Below are 17,593 nucleotides of genomic sequence, written 5' to 3'. Positions count from 1 at the left end.
ATTAAAGTTATAATATAAGTTACTTTCTTATTATAAGAATAGTATTAACTATTACTTATTAATATTATAAGTAATTTATATTATTAAGTATATGTATAATAGAAATATAAAAATATTATATATATATATATATATATATATATATATATATATATATATATATATATATTCAAAGTTCGGTTCTTCGGTTCCAGAACCGAACCGAGAACATTAGACCCGGAACCGAACCGAATAAGTTCGGTTCTTCATCAGTGGAACCGAACCGGGCCAAAAATATTTTTTTACAGTTCGGTTCCGGTTCGGTTCTTCGGTTCTGGTTCGGTTCTGGTCGGTTCTGGCCACCCCTAGTTTTATTGTGTTTGAATTCGATACGCAATTAAAAAAATAAGCGCAGAGAGAGAGAGAGAGACATGACCTGCCTTTTGTTTGAAGTAAATGATTGACCGGAAAGTCTCTCATCTAGTCTTGTTGAATGAAGGATAAGATGACACGGTACACACGTGGTACATGTGCCTGTTGATCAGAACCGTTGATTTTATTCCGCATCACAAGATGGCTTAGTGGGTCTGGTCCGATGCTGAATGAAGATCTCATTTGCACGATTTGCTTGAACAAAGATCTAGAATCATCCGATAAGTGTGGGACCAAGAGCAATAGGCCGGACTTATAATGGCCAATACTAAAATGTCCATTTTGCGTAGACCTGGCAAACGGGTGGGCCGGGCCAGGTTTGACAAGACCCGCACGGGTCCGGGTGAAACGAGCCAGGTCAAAATGACCCGAAAAAATTTACGGGTCACGAATCTTGGACCCGCACCTAGCCCATACGGGCTGGGTCCACCCACGGGTCACCCTTGTTTTTAGTAATTTTTTGTTTTTTTTGTTTTTTGTTTTTATAGGTATTTGCAAGCCACCTTTTCCAAAGGCTACTTCTCGCTTGGGGTGTCAATGGATCCAGACGGTCCGATGGACCATCCGAATACGAACTTTAATGAACAGGATATAAGCATACCAAGAGGGTCCATGGGCATATTTCGGATTCCCAATCATATGATCCGAAATTTTTGGGATCGGATCCGGGTATGCTGCGAAAGTCCTTAGGGACAGTCACGATCCAAAATCATCTTACAGAAATACCCTCAAAATCATTACAACATCAATGTTAAGTAGGGTATTCTCGTCAAAATAGTCATATTCTTTTTGTAGTTACCGGTTTCCATCTTTATTGAACAAAATCTCCTTTTCGAAATAAATCTCCTCTTCCTTCCCGTGTAAGTATCCCCTCCCCATTTGTGGAAAGAACATCTCATCTTCCTATCGTCTAAAATCATCTTACAGAAATACCCTCAAAATCATTACAACATCAATGTTAAGTGGGGGTATTCTCGTCAAAATAGTCATATTCTTTTAGTAGTTACCGGTTTCCATCTTTATTGAACGAGATCTCCTTTTCGAAATAAATCTCCTCTTCCTTCCCATGTAAGTATCCTTTCCCCATCTGTGGAACGAACATCTCATCTTCCTATTGGTAACCATAACCCATCTACTCCATTGACATTAATTAATGTTCTGTCCCTAGTCATTGCTCTCACCCTCGCTATTGCTAATCATTGCTCTCACCCTCGCCATCGCAGCACCCTTGCCTTCCCAGCATCCGAGCAGTATGCACGGAAAACTCCTGCTAAGTTTTTGGTTTCTATTATCTTCTTAGAATACTGGATAGTGGATACATATTTTTTCCTGTTTTTAGTCACTTTTTTGAAGTCGATCACTGCTCTTCATTATGGTGGACTGACATTCTAATTCTTAAAAAAAAAAAAAAATTGTGTGCTAAGCTTAGTAGGACATAATAGGACAATCCAATGGACGGTCCGATTTAAAATGGATCGTGATCGTGACGTGGAAAGTAGGATCCGAAGAACAATCCGAATCCGATCCGACCGGTAAGGAATTTGAATGGATCGTGACCGTGACACAGGTGGATCCGATCCGAAGTGGATCCGTTGACACCCCTACTTCTCGCCCATCCTTTACTGCACGGAAATACTATTTCTGGAAAGGTGGCTAAGTTTTGGAGGAAAATTATGAAAAAAGTGCGGTAAAGTACCGAAAGAAGTACCAAAAAGGGTACCTTTATATGACAATTACGGAAAAACTACTTTGTTTCACTTCTACGGGCACCCACGGTCCACCCGAACCCGCCCAGTTTTGACCGGCCGGGGTGACCCGCGGGTCAACTTAGAAACGGGTCACAAAATGTTGACCCTGAGCCGAAAATTACGGCAGCCAAGTCGACCCACGGGTCCGGGTCAATTCTTGCCGGGCCTAGTTTTGCGTGGATTTGTACAAAGGGGTGTAAAATAATAAAATGAAGCATTTTTTTTATTAAAGTTGTCATTTTCCTAGGTAAACAATTCCTATGAAGCATTTTTTTTAAAAAAGTTGTCCCCTGCCCACCCAAAATCAGTAGACCAAAAATTTAGAGGAGTGATAAATCGACTTCCATATATCTTAAATCGACCCCCCATGTGTCTATACACATAGGGAGTTTTGTTTGATTTCCAAAGGCTTCTTTTTCAAAAGAAATACAATCATTCATGCATCAAATACTCTAATCTTGTTTCGTTATTGTTCCCCACGAAAGGACTAAAATTCCATGTACACAAGCAATTCAGAATTTTCAAAAGATGTAACTTACATTAAAAAGAAGAAATCGTTTCACAATACCGAAGTACTATCAACTCCATCAATCCAAAGTAACAAAGAAGAAGCTGAGTATAAAGAATGGACAACATAATTCACTTTCTTCATCCAAATCGCTGCAACCTCTTTGTTAGAAGCAACACTCCTCCAGAACGCAGCAACAGCAAAGAGCCGCCAAACTGGAAAAAAAAATCAACAACAATAATAATGAATAAATAAATAGAAACCAACAAAAAAGAAGGAAGTGATATATCCGACCCATTTTCTTCCATTGGACAGCCCCCACTCGTGTATTTATGTTATGACTCCTCTTTTACAATACTTGTTATAAGTTATTTTTAGCAATGCTGGCACTCTTTAGTCTAGTTTTGGCAAGGGTGCTCTTGAGTTTAGCATTCCTCATATTTTTACCCAATGCTGAATTTGCAACAACTCTGTTTTGATAACTGCAACCCTCGAGAGAGAGAGAGAGAGAGAGAGAGAGAGAGAGAGAGTTGTAACAGCCCAAAGCGGAAGAAAAAGTAGTTTTAAATGCAGAGGGAACAAATGGTTAGGTGCATGACAAGACCAACTCACCCAACTTTTTCAATAGACCAAAACTAGTTTCCATTTTGTAAAAGGAAAACCAAGAGAATGAATTGACACTGTCATTATTTTTCTAGGAAGATGATAAATTCGCACCCCTTGTAAGTTGTAACGTGAATTGTGGCACGCTTTGATGTCAAAATCACGTTACAAGGGGTGCGAATTATCCTGCACTGGGTGTGGATATATCATCACCCATTTTCTAAACAACCCGACAATTGGCAAACCCTCTATTGATATTTGCAACCGTCTTTATTTTCGAACCCGGCGGCTCAGTCATAATCGCAGCTAAGCGCAACGACAGAAAGCTTAAAATACAAATCGAGGGGTGCAAATATCAAAACAGGAGTTTGGACTATGACCGTTTTGCCCCTCAGACTTTTGTATAACAAAAGCGAAAAATTGGAAATTTTCAGAGTGGATTTACGCAAGTGGATTGATTAGGAGTTTGGACTAGAATGTAAATAATTTGTGAACTGCAAACTATGGAAACCTCTATAGATAGGAGGCTAGGATCATCCTATGGAAATGATTTTGGGGGCACAGCCTATTTACTTTATAGTCCATCACATGAACGGTTTGGATCATCCTATGATGTCCGTACAGTAAAAAAAAGGAGGGCTATAAGGGCTTAAATCCTACCCGTGCGTGTAGGACCCCCACTACACAGACGGCCTGGATCTAACGATAGATCCGGCCCAAACAACAGCCTACAAAGACAGAGAGAGAGAGAGAGAGAGAGAGAGATTAGCTTACCAGCCTTCAATGAAACTGGGGCCACCGCTCTGCTGACGTGGCGGCTGCTGAGCGTATTGTGGAGCGTAGCCTTGTGGTGGATAGCCCTGGGGAGGGTAGCCCTGCGCGTACCCCTGGGGAGGGTACCCTTGTGGAGGGTACCCCGGTGGAGGATATGCGTCCTTTGGATACCCTAAAAAAAAAGAAGGAACCCAAACAAACCCATTAGATCCATCAACATAAAAAAAACAAGAAAGAAAAAACCCATTAGACCCATTAACAAAAACCAAGAAAAAAAAAGTAGAGGATACCCAAATCATCCATACAGAAAACCCTAGAAAATATACGATCTTTTGTTAAAAAAAAAGCCCTAGAAATATGAGGATACCTTGAGGAGGAGGAACACCAACAGGGGGTTGCTGGTTGTAATAACTCATCTTGGACTAGGGGATTTTTGTGAAGAAAAGTGGGTTTTTGAGAGGAAGAGAGACTGAGGAAAGAAAGATAAAGAGAATTGGAATTTGTATAGACGAGATGGGAGTTTTATAGTGAGATTGAAAGCGAAGGCAAGAACGGAGGAAGGTTCGGCTCCACTCAAACGCGGTTAATTATAATAATAATGGGAACTGATATATTCGCTCCCTTTTCTTACTTGGGACAGCCCCCTCTATTGTATTTATGAGTTTTATGAGTCCTACTCTTTTACACTAGATGGGGCTGTACCAAGTTATCACTTCCCTATTAATAGGCGGTGACTAGGTGGGGCCCGCCTACAATACGCGTAGTACAAACATGAATGGAAAGCAAATTTGGAGTCAGATTTTCTGCGTTGGAAAAATTACCAATGGGAGACATCAAAATACGAGAATTGCCAACGGGGGACACACTTTTGAAAAATTGTTAAAGAGGGTTGATAACCCCCTTTTGAGTAGGGCTGGCAATTTCACCCGAAAAAGCGGGGATCCGCCCCGCCACGCCCCGTTTGGGGAGGGGATTCCCCGATTTGAAAGGGGAAGGGGAAGGGGAAGGGGAATATAAAAATTCCCCGGTGCGGGGAGGGGAAGGGGAAAGGGATGAAGTTGTCCCCGCCCCGCCCCGCCCCGCCCCGCTAATCAATGTAATTTTTTTGTAAATTTTTAAGTGTTTTTTTTAAGGAAAACTACTAGAAACTCTGTGGATCGGCTACAAGATTCCCCCAAACATAAACTTAGCTTGTCTTTTCCTTTTAATTAGCTTCTGAGAGCATTTTGGGAACTATAATAACCTTTTCACAGATGTTGAAATAATAAAGACAAGCTGAAAGCCTGAGACGCTGAGTGTATGCAATTATCAAAAAATCGTAGTGCCAACAGAATTTTAGGGTTGGATTGCAGGTTTTAATTTTCAACAAGAAAAATTTAGCTACTAGAAATTTGTTTCATGTCAGCACTAGACTAAATTGCAGTTAAAGAAATAAGTCATTTGTTGATTTTGTTCTCTTTTCCATTCTCATTTCTCATGCTCATCTGGGGGTTAACATGCTATACAGAATGAACTAATGAACATTATTTTGCGTGTGTGAGCGCCCACTTATGGACTTTTAAAGTTCATTGTGACTACTGAAATAGTTACTTTTTGCACATTGGCTGCCTGTTAATGAAGGTAATCCTGGTGCTCATTTCCTATTTATCATTTCATAATTTATGCAGAAAATTGCTGAAAGATGAGGTCCTGTTGTTATTTATGTTTGTTGTCTCATCCATGCATTTCTGATTTTGTCCATCTGTTTGTTGATCACATGAATAGAATCATAACATTCATCACAATATTGTCTGTAATGGACGTAGAAGAAAGAAGCTCTGTTTGCTGGTTTGGTTGGGTTCCAAAGAGGGGGCGGGGCGGGGATTTTGTCCCCGAAGGATGCGGGGAGGGGAAGGGGAAGGGGAAGGGGATTAGATATTCCCCGCGGGGAGGGGAGGGGGATTCCCCACCATCCCCGCAGAGGGGAAGGGGAAGGGGAGGGGGAAAATTCCCCGCAGAGGGGAAGGGGAAGGGGACCCCAACATCCGGCCCCGACCCGCCCCGTTGCCACCCCTACTTTTGAGAGTTTGATAACTAGGGCTGGCAATTTCACCCGAAAAAGCGGGGATCCGCCCCGCCCCGCCCCGTTTGGAGCGAGGATTCCCCGATTTGAGAGGGGAAGGGGATTTTAAAAATTCCCCGGTGCGGGGAGGGGAAGGGGAAGGGGAAAGGGATGGAGTTGTCCCCTCCCCGCCCCGCCCCGCCCCGACCCGCCTAGCCCCGTTAATCAATGCCATTTTTTTATATATTTTTAAGTGTTTTTTTTTTTAGAAAAACTACTAGAAACTCTGTGGATCGGCTGCAAGATTCCCCCAAACATAGACTTAGCTTGTCTTTTCCTTTTAATTAGCTTCTGAGAGCATTTTGGGAACTATAATAACCTTTTGACAGATGTTGAAATAATAAAGACAAGCTGAGTGAGTGAGTGATAATTGTATGCAATTATCAAAAAATCGTAGTGCCAACATCGGTAGCCAAAATAAATTGCATTTTATTATTAAAAGTACGGTATGGCCCGCACCATACGATGATCCAAACCATCCATTAGATGGGGCACACCCTAAATAGGTTGTGCCCCAAAAATCATTTCCATAGGTTGATCCGAACCCTCCGATCTATAGAGGAATAGGATCATTCAGTACATCTACAGATCGGAGGGTTAGGATCAACCTAAGGAAATGATTTTTTGGGCGCAACCTATTTAGGGTGTGCACCATCTAATGGACAGTTTGGATCATCCTATGGTGCGGGCCATACCTTACTTTTAATAAAGTCAGGAGTGCGAACATCAGAATACAGTAGTGCTCATAACATTTCCCAAAATTAATGATCCAAAATGGGGTTTGGATGTTGGGTACTCTAAATGGCAGGCTATGATACCACTTGATCTAAAATTGAAGTTGGATCGAATCCAATTAGCAATGTGCGAAAATCCCATCATCCAACAACAGCTACTGTCGGTCCAATGGGTCCATCCATCCATCGTCCACACACAAATATCGAATATGGATCTGCCCTCTCTTATTAAATCTTCAAGTAAAAAAACACTGCAAACAAGTGAAATCTGGACGTTCGTTGCTGCCCAGCATTGCAATCAATATATAAAGAAGAGAAGACAAACTCCTTATACCAATCTCTTGCTAATTTAATTAATAGTTAGCCTATCGATTGTTAGTTTATAACATTTTTATATATTGAAATTGCATCAAGTTGATTAGGGACACCCAGCATTAGTGTATCAATGACTAAAGAGGGGGTGATGTTGGGGCGGGGCGGGGCGGGGATTTTGTCCCCGAAGGATGCGTGGAGGGGAAGGGGATTAGATATTCCCCGCGGGGAGGGGAGGGGGATTCCCCACCATCCCCACAGAGGGGAGGGGAAGGGGAGGGGGGAAATCCCCGCAGAGGGGAAGGGGTAGGGGACCCCAACATCCGGCCCCGACCCGCCCCGTTGCCAGCCCTATTCATTTTGTTCATCTCTAACAATTTTTAAAAAGTGTGTCCCCCGTTGGCAATTCTCGTATTTTGGTGTCACCCGTTGGCAATTTTTCCTTTGCCATTGATATGATTCTAAACTTAGTCTTTAAGTCATGATGCTATTAATTTGTAAAGACACCCACCTTGTTAAGGAGTGTCTGCCGGCTCAACTTCCAATTCATCTAGACAGGTCATAGGTGGATATACGGGTTCAACTAGGGCAGGGTTGGGTTGGGTGGGGTTGCTGCCAATCCTAACCTAACCCGAGGTAGCCTTACCTCAAGCCTAGCTTGACCCAACCCGAGCCTTGGGTCAATAGGGTCAACTCTAACCCAACCCGTGTAACCCAATCGGGCCGGGTTGCTCCAGTGCAAAAATGGAAAAAAATATATATAGAAAAACAACAACATAATTCTATGATTTTAAAAGGGGAGTGATAAATACACCCCTATATATCGAAATCGACCCCTTTTTAACATAAACGTTAGGGTGTTGAATAAAGTTGCCACCTGCCGTTAAAGGCCGTACAGGTGGACAACTCACATGCCCTAACATTTGACGTTAAAAGGGGTCGTCGATTTAAGATATATGAGGGTTGATTTATAACTCCCCTTTTAAAAAAGGCCAATGATAAATTTGCACCCGCTGTAGGATAATTTGCACCCCTTTAACGTGAATTGACGTTAAAAAGCGCCACATACCCTCGTTTCAAGGGGTGCGAATTTATCGTTGCCCTTTTAAAAATCGTGTTAAAACCAAAATAAAATTAGGGGATGGTGAAGGGTTCGGACCGTGTTGCTCACAGCCTCAACCCTAACCCAATCCAAAAGTAAATCAGGTTGCCTTTGCCTTTTTACAACCTGACCGAAGGAAATACAAAGCCAAGCCAAACGAAGCCGAAATCATGTTGAATATGTCCTGTTATGGTCGAGCTCGGCCCAAGTTGCAGTCTGTTACGTACTAGATGGGTCCCGCTTGGGTTGATTAAATTAGTTTGATTTGGTTGCTTTTGCAATATGGGTAGGATTCTTAGAGATAAGGTTTTAAATTTTCTAGATTAGCTTAGGTAGGAGTTTTAGAGGAAATGGTAAGTGATTGAGCTTTTTTATTTCACTTGTAAATAGTCATTTTTCTGAAGGAATGAAAAAAACTATCGTGGAAATTGTGTTTTGAACACAAAGGAGGGCTGACGTTTCCCTCGAAGTGGGTCGAGAGGCTGATCTTCCCTCTAAGAAGATCAATTCCGTTCGAACTGAATCAGGTTTGTAACATACCCATAAAGAGAGAGAGAGAGAGAGAGAGAGAGAGATTTTAATTTTTTTGATAACTTGTGGTTATGTTTTATATAGAAGATTAAAGTAAAGTTGCTTTAACTACATTTCTTTTAGTATGTCTTGATTTTTTGCCAAGAGAGGATCTTAACTCAAAGTTACTTTTAATTAAATTATGTCAATTAATTAACCTAAAAAATAGTAAAAAAAGTAATTAACAAATTAGGGTTGTTGCTATAGTTAATTAATTAATATTAGTTAATATCCATCTTGAACCCCATAATTACTTAACAACATTGCTAATGGTAGCACATATCCCCTCATTATTTGTGTTTTGAGATCGAGAGAGTAACTATTTTAGATGGTTCATTGGTTTGTTCGTTTCTACGTATCATCAAATCCATTGGTATCAAATCCACTGATATTTGGTCACAATCCATTTGAATCCTTTGTCTATTGGAAATGGATAACATAAAGAGGCTCTTTCTCCACCATCGCAAGATGTGTCGCCCGAAATCAGCCCATTCACTTTCTTGTGTGATAGAGACGCATCATTTGACCAAAATTGCCCAAAGATCTTTACCAGAAATTCAATCAAGTAATAAAAATATCCTTATTTTGAGGATCTTGCTTCCTAACTATTATCTTTATCTTTAGCTTCCAGTCAATTTTTAGTGAGGTATTTTAGGATATCTTTAGGTATTTTACTTTTGTTAGGAAAGTTAAATAAAGAATAGTTCGTGAAGTTTATTGGTTATTTAAGATTTTTATTATTCTAAGGGATATATATTGGACGAATGATAGTAATTGGCCTTTCTTATTCTTCTTTATGTTACGATTATGGAGAAGACCATAAATGAAGTTAGTTGAATTTATTTTTGGTTTCAAAATTCTTCTTCTTCCGCTCCACTAATTTGGTATAAGAGCTCTCATTGATCCTTGGCATTTGTAGCTAAGAGACGACTTCAACAATCGTAGGCATGGCCGAGGTATCCGTATGCAGGCTCCTCATTAGAATCACCAAATCAATGAAGTCGAAGAGTCATGGAGGCAACTATAGCAACTTATAGAACACGTAACGCGTTTCAAAACTCTGAGTCACAATAACATATTGGCTCATCCTTTAAGACGTTAACCCTTATTATTGATGTGCTCTACGGGATGAGATGGGTGAAAGAGAAGCTCATGATCAGCGGGTGCTAATCAGTCCTACCGTAATATTGATGAGCTCAAGTGCTTGTATTTCGGCCATATAGCGACAGAGTGCTTAAACCGTAATATCGATATTGTTCTTATGTATCAATTCCTTAATTTCTTTCGATTCATTCAATTCCTTATTTTCTTTCGATTGCTTAAACAAAGCCATTCACAAAAATGTGAATATGAGTTGTTTTGGGTGGCGCAATTAGTCACAATGAAGGTGAAATCGACTCTCCAAGAAATGTTGTTTGTTGTTTTAAGTAGGGTTTTTAAATGTCACAAAAATACTCTCATTGAAAGGCATAAATGAATAAAATATGAAAGGACTTTCGTTTTTGGCAAGGTTATTTTCATACGTTGGCACCCTCCATTCAGATTAGGACATTCTATCGGATTTTCTTGCTACATTTAAATCAGGTTCCAAAATTATTTAGGCCTCATGATATGGTGTTGTAGATAATTATAAGACAGAACAGAATGCAGAAAATAAAACAGTAGAATTTGTTGGGCAAGACACTTCCAGGTAGGGGTGCAACTCGGGCGGGTTGGGTTGGGTTGAGGCCAACCCGACCCAACCCGAGGAACCCATTTTTCCAACCCAACTCGACCCAACCCGATTTCCAACCCGGCTGGGCTCAACCCGACCCAATCCGAATTGCAATTTCCTCAACCCGACCCAACCCGATGTCCAATTCGGGTTGGGTTGGGTCGGGTTGACCCGCCCATCATGCACATGTTTTTTTGTGGGCCACACTTTTCTTTTTTTTGCTCACATTCCTACACAGGCATCCACCATATAAAAACTCTTTGTAACTAAAGGATAAATTTATGTTGAAATTTAAGCACATTTCTAGCTTCATAAGGATAAATTTATGTTGGAATATTCACTCGTTTGCCGTTTTAACTTTTAAAGTTTTATACATATGGGAATACTTGTCGGGTTTCTGGTCGGGTCGGGTTGCCTGACACCCCAACCCGACCCAACCCGATTTCCAATCCGGGTTAGTTTTTCCCAACCCAACCCGATTTTTAAAATAGCTTAACCCGACCCAACCCAAATTCGGGTTCAACTCGTCCCGAGTTGCACCCCTACTTCCAGGAAGCTATCTTTAAGATAGTAATTTCCCACATATAGTTGCATATGGACTCTTGAAATTCTATCTCCAGGATATAATGCCCAACAGTGAGAATTTTAACAATACTGCACTTCTTGTATTCTCCGAATCAGAACCTGATGATGCCGAAATCCGCTCTACACGTTCTAGTAGTGATAGAGTTATTCCTGTAAGCAACTTGCACTCACAGAAAGGTATTAGTAGTATCGGAATTATAATACTTCAATATTTAAGCTAGAAATCGGAATCACAGGTGAATTGAAGGGAAGGAGATGAAGTTCAGAAGTGTTACCAACGAAGGAGGGGTGGGAGATGATTTGACTGAACCTGGTCTTCCCAAGCTGCCTACGTACCCCTTTTTTTTTAGGATCAAGTCTAACGTAGTTCCATTATGAAGGTGAGGGTCTCCTTTTATAGAGAATAGAGTCCATGATGATTAGAATCTTACTGTTTCAGGAGTCTTTCCTTATTGGTCGACTTCCTGGGAGATAAGTTTATATCTATTGTTTAATATTATTTCCCTGTACAAGTAAGTTGCTATGAATGTGACTCCTATATTTGGAAGATCACCGCCTTGGAGCATATTGCCTCTTTGAGGGACGGTTTCCCAATTATGGACGTTGCTATTTATAAGGAGAGGATAATATCCCATTCCCTTATCTCGTAGATCGGTTCCTAATTAGTTTGAAGTATCACGTGTCGTTCATCAACGGTAGGTGCTGATTTTAACCCTAACAGAACCCACTCGAAAAAACTCTTAAAACTAGTATGAAATACAGAAGAGAAAAGACAATAGAAATTCTAGAAGAAGAAGATCTTTAATAAACTCGAATCGGGTCTTTTTTAAAGATTTTGAATAGGTGCAAAGACAGCCTTCCGAAGAGACTCAAAATCGGTGCAAAGAACACCATATTTCGAAGAAACTTGCACCCTTATAAAGAAGAGACGCAACTCTTCAAATATAGCAGTTTAACAGAAAATTGTTTCGGCAATTAAAATTTAAAACGTTTTGTTTAAATGACCGTTATAGCCGTCAGGCCTAACTGTCTTTATATTTATTCTTTTTCTTCCTTCCTTCCTTTCTTCTTCTTCTTCTTCTATATATATATATATATATATATATATATATATATATATATATATATAATTATTATTATTTGAAGTTCTTCCATGGTGCTCTCTCAAAGAGAAAGAGCTCCAAAGAACTTGAATGAGATGAGTGAAACCATCTCCTATTTAGAGATGGAGTGAAGGGGTTTGAATCCCAAATATCCATGTGGGATTCAACAATTTCAAATAATTCACACCAAAGCATTTGAAAAGATTCCAAAATGAAAAAGTGGAGGGAACTTGCACAACTCTCAAGACTTTGATTTTGCCCTTCAAATTAATGGAGGGAACCTTGCACAAGTCTCAAAACTTTGATTTCTCCCTTCCAAATATATTATTATAATATAATATAATTTATAATACCAAATACATTATTAGTAATATGAGAAAATGGTTCCTACACATATGTGTAGATAAGTTATCTACACACTAGCTTAAAATACAGTGGGGGCCACATTATTTGGGTGATCCAAACCATTCATTTTTAAGGCCCTCACATAGATAGGGTGTCCATAAAAAATCAGATCCATAGGATCATCCTAACCATTCGAACTGTGGAAGCAAAAAATGGACTAATTTGTGAAGGTTTAAAGACATCCATTTTACCTCCACAAATCGTAGGGTTGGGATGATCCTATGGATCTGATTTTTTGTAGACACCCTATCTATGTGAGGGCCTTTAAAATGGATGGCTTGGATCACCCAAACAATGTGGGCCCCCACTGTATTTTAAGCTAGTGTGTAGAGAACTCTCTACACATATGTGTAGGAACCGTTTTCTCTAGTAATATACTATATTCTATAATATATATAACATATGGATCTAGAAAACACGGTTCAGCTATTATGTTCGAATCTTGTCCATTGATGTTCAGATCCATCAGACCGTCTGGGTCCACCGATACCCTTGCCCGGCTGAGGTATGAGTTCAGAGTTCATAGTTTGCAAATTTCATAGAAGCCACGTTCATTGAGAGTATGTTTCTTACTTGGCCTCCCATTTGTTAGTGTAATCAAGTAGTTATAAGTACACTTGGGCTCACAAAAGGGGCGAATATGTCACGTCCCTAGGAAAAATTGTAAATAAGTTCTCACAAGGGGGTACCCTCGCAAAGAAAACAACTAAAAGGGCGCTCCTATTGGTTCTTTTTAAAATGTACATTTATTGCTCTATTTGTCTGCCCCATATCCATTCATTTCGGTAACCCTTATTAATGCACTTTGTTGAGTTTGACCAATAGGGGCACCCTTGTAGCTGGATTTTGCAAGCGCGCCCTTCAGTTTATCATTCCTCATAAGTTTTACCCAAATAAAATATGGATCCACCAAATCTGTCAAATTACTAAGCCTTAGAAATAGTTCTCATGTCTACATTGGATTTTTGACTCTCTCATTTCCAACTCCCATACGTATTCTCCCTTATCTAATTGGGAGATGCTTCCCATATCTTAAAGGAGGAATTCAAGCAAGCTTTATATGGTTTTCCCAGGTAAAACAAAGTGCCAAAGGGCCTGTTTGGTTGCAAAAAAAGTGGAAAAAACTTGGGCTTTCGCTAGGATTTAAAACGCTGTACGACGTTTGGTAGATTGTTTTTTGCTTTTTCGCATTTTGACTGCCTGGGATGTCGGGAGCTGGTCGGCTTACGTGGCTTTCGAAAGAGAGCCCAATGGCAAACCATGAAATCGACGAAATTTTGGTGGAATCTTTGGGGAATGACAAAAGGGCGTCATTTCCAAGCAAAATTCGAGACATTGACAGGCAACCAAAAAACGAATTAAAAGACGATTTTGTTTGATTTGTAACTAAGCCGAAGCGTTTTGGAAATGATTCAGATATCTAGGTCAAGCTCTCACTCGGCTGACTTTTGCATGCGAGAACTGCCACACACATGCTCTCTTTTCTGCATATTTTGTCTTATTCATTTCATTCATCTGAGGTGGCTATTCTCCAATGCAAAAGTCAGCCGCAAAATGGCTTTCCACTTTAACTCCCTAGCAAATACCTATGTTTTGATGGAAAGAAACGTCTCATGTATCATTATCAAAATTAGGTAAGTTGCCAACTCTCACGTTGGACCTTGACCTGATGAGGATTCCCTTGACTTTTTAAAGGCCCATCTATTCTCCACTTGAGGAATGCTAAAATAAAGGAGCCCCAGCAATTGCTAGCCTCAAGGGCACCCCATCGGTTCCACACCACCTAAGTAAGTTTATTATTCTTTTAATTTTATATTATTAGTGTACTTGGTGATGTGGATCCATGGATCCAATGGGGCACCCTTGCGGCTGGGTTTTTGCAAGGGCATCCTTCAGTTTAGCATTCATGTCTCTATTACAATGTATTATATATACATCAATGAGGACGTGGTTTCTGAACTCAAGTTCAAATAACTTATTTGAGCTAGAGTTTTAAAATAGGGCATCTCCCATGTTGTTTGACTCATCCAACCCATTAATTCCATATATCCTGACATAGATAGGGTGTTCCTAACAAACGTTCTCCATACGATCATCTAACCATTTGATCTATAGAGGCAAAAAATAGACCCAATTTTAGCCGTCCATTTTCAACCTCCACAAATCAACGCTTAGCATGATCCTATGGAGATAGTTTCTTAGGTACACCCTATCTATATTAGGTCCTATAAAATCAATATCTAACATAACTAAAACAACATAGCAACCCACCCTATGTTTGAGCTCTAGCTCAAATAAGCTATTTGAGCTCGAGCTCAGAAACCATTTCCTATACATAAATACATACATATATGTAGTCAGGATTGGGCGTTTCTGAGCAATGAGGATTACACCCATTCGCATTAATTCATCCAAAGTGTTTATCCTTATGCACAAATTTTTTAATAAATCATTCTAATATCAAAATTAAGGAGTTAATTGAGCATCTCAATGGCAGGATTGAATACTTGGATCAAATTAAAGTTCGCACAACAGAAAGAACACCCAACATAAAGATGTTGTTGAGGCATAAGCCAAATGTCACATATAAATCGTCAGATCGTATAATGGAAGAAAACCCTACATAGCCAAATGTCATAAAATCCAGTACAATGGTCCTACATAAAGATGCACTATATATATATATATATATATATATATATATATATATATATATATATATATATATATGAGAGAACGGTTCCTACACATATGTGTAGATAAGTTATCTACACACTAGCTTAAAATACAGTGGGGGCCATATTATTTGGGTGATCCAAACCATTCATTTTTAAGGCCCTCATATAGATAGGGTGTCCACAAAAAATCAGGTCCATAGGATCATCCTAACCATTCGAACTGTGGAGGCAAAAAATGGACTAATTTGTGAAGGTTTAAAGACATCCATTTTACCTCCACAAATCGTAGGGTTGGGATGATCCTATGGATCTGATTTTTTATAGACACCCTATCTATGTGAGGGCCTTTAAAATGGATGGCTTGGATCACCCAAACAATGTGGGCCCCCACTGTATTTTAAGCTAGTGTGTAGATAACTCTCTACACATATGTGTAGGAACCGTTTTCTCTCTCTCTCTCTCTCTCTCTCTCTATATATATATATATATATATATATATATACTAGTAAAAAACCCCGTGCTAGTAAAAAACCTCATGCGATGCACAGGCCGACAAAGAACTGTATGGACCACATCATAGGTTGATCCAAACCGTCCATGTGATGGAACATAACATCAATAGATTGTGCCCGTAAAATCATTTCCATAGGCTGATCCTAGCCCTCCAATCGATAGAGGTTTCCATAATTAAAAAAGCATAAAGGAGGGGGGTAGGATTGAAATTATGTGGCTTTAATGGGTGCCTTTGTTAAAAAGCATAAAGGAGGGGGTAGGATTGAAAATATGTGGATTGAATGGGTGCCTTTATTAAAAATAGTAAAAAAAAAGTGATGTGTAATTCTCATAAAATTTTGGGAGAACTTCAAATAATTCTCTCTTTTTCTCTTTTGCTATGTTGTAGTAGATACTAGTGAGACAACCCGTACGATGCACAGGGAGTGGGAAAAAATTATATTTAACTTCTCATGATAGACAATAGAGAAACTGCATATTACAGAAACCTTATAGATCGGAGGGTTGCGATCATCCCATCGAAATAATTTTGGGGGCACAACCCATTTGCGTTGCGGCCCATCAAATGGATGGCTTGGATCATCCTATGGCGTTGACCGCAAACTTCATTTGAAAAATATGGGTGGGGCCTACAATTTGGCCTTAATGTTAATGCACGACCCACACCATAGGATGATCAAAACCATTCATTTGATGGGCCACAATGTAAATAGGCTGTGCCCCAAAAATCATTTCCATGGGATGATCACAGCTCTCTAATCTATAGTGGTTTCCGTAATACGCAGTTTTTCTTTAGATCGGAGGGCTATGATTATCAAATGGAGGGTTTGGATCATGGGGTGGGGCGTACAATTCAATTTGAAAAATACAGGTAGGGCCTACCTTGTTCAAAGATTTGAAGAAATTAATTTTTGGGCCCACCAACTGTGGGGGATAGACCAATTCAAAGATTTGAAGAAATTAATTTTTGGGCCCATCAAAAAGATTTTGAAAAATATGGGAGGGTTTGACCAGACCCGTACAGGTCCAGGTGACACGGGCGAGTTCAAAATGACCCGGGGAAATTTACGGATCACGAATCTTGGACCCGTACCCGGCCTTAGAATTGTACGGACCATATCATAGGTTGATCCAAACCGTCCATGTGATGGAACACAACATCAATATGTTGTGCCTGTAAAATCATTTCCATAGGCTGATCCTAACCCTCCAATCTATAGAGGTTTCCATAATATGTTGTTCCTCTGAAGGTGCCCTGAATTTGTAAATATTTTTCAAGGTGTGTTGAATTCGTAATATTGTCAAAAAATTAATAAGAAAAAGGAGATTTTTTGTAATTGTTGTATTTCGATACCTCTTCTTTATAGTTTTTCCGTAATTGTCATATACAGGTACCCGTTGTCCGTAATTTCCCTCCAAAACTTTACTAATAATGATTATGATTGCTAGCTTCTTTGGGTACTTATTATTGCTAGCCACCTTTCAAGAAATTATTGCTAGCCACCTCTCAAGAAATAGTAATTCCGTGCAGTTTTTCACCACGTTTAATAAGACAAATCTCTGAACACATACAATTGCAAAGGATGGGCGAGGCGTAGCCTTTGGAGAAGGTGGCTAGCAAATCATGATTTTCTTTTTCAAATAATGCCGAAAAATGGGTAAGATTGAAATTATGTGGCTTTAATGGGTGTCTTTGTTAAAAAGCATAAAGGAGGGGGTATGATTGAAAATA

At 39.7% G+C, this 17,593-nt stretch overlaps 1 protein-coding gene across 1 annotated transcript; it reads right to left on the bottom strand.

Annotated features, from left to right (window-relative positions):
* Positions 1–2,598: 2,598 nt before the first annotated feature.
* Positions 2,599–4,610, bottom strand: LOC143851754 (uncharacterized). The gene is made up of 3 exons (XM_077361241.1): positions 4,412–4,610; positions 4,045–4,216; positions 2,599–2,882 (listed from the first exon to the last, which is right to left on the bottom strand). The coding sequence occupies exons 1-3, from the start codon at positions 4,458–4,460 to the stop codon at positions 2,834–2,836; spliced, it is 270 nt and encodes an 89-aa protein (XP_077217356.1). The 5' UTR covers positions 4,461–4,610; the 3' UTR covers positions 2,599–2,833.
* Positions 4,611–17,593: the final 12,983 nt, after the last annotated feature.

The sequence above is a fragment of the Tasmannia lanceolata genome, unplaced genomic scaffold (assembly GCF_043159265.1).
Source record: "Tasmannia lanceolata isolate RefF3 unplaced genomic scaffold, GAP_Taslan_0.1 ptg000018l, whole genome shotgun sequence".
NCBI classification, from domain to species: Eukaryota; Viridiplantae; Streptophyta; class Magnoliopsida; order Canellales; family Winteraceae; genus Tasmannia; species Tasmannia lanceolata.
Note: the sequence above shows the minus strand (reverse complement) of the source record. Positions and strands in the feature narration are given on the sequence as shown.

Bases quoted from the DNA above. Each gene is read 5' to 3' on its own strand.
- LOC143851754 (XM_077361241.1), bottom strand. From the start codon at position 4,460: ATGAGTTATTACAACCAGCAACCCCCTGTTGGTGTTCCTCCTCCTCAA. The intron at 4,217-4,411 runs GTATCCTCATAT...CTTTTTTTTTAG, and splicing joins TGGTGTTCCTCCTCCTCAAG to GGTATCCAAAGGACGCATAT. The intron at 2,883-4,044 runs GTAAGCTAATCT...TTTTTTTTCCAG, and splicing joins CCCAGTTTCATTGAAGGCTG to TTTGGCGGCTCTTTGCTGTT.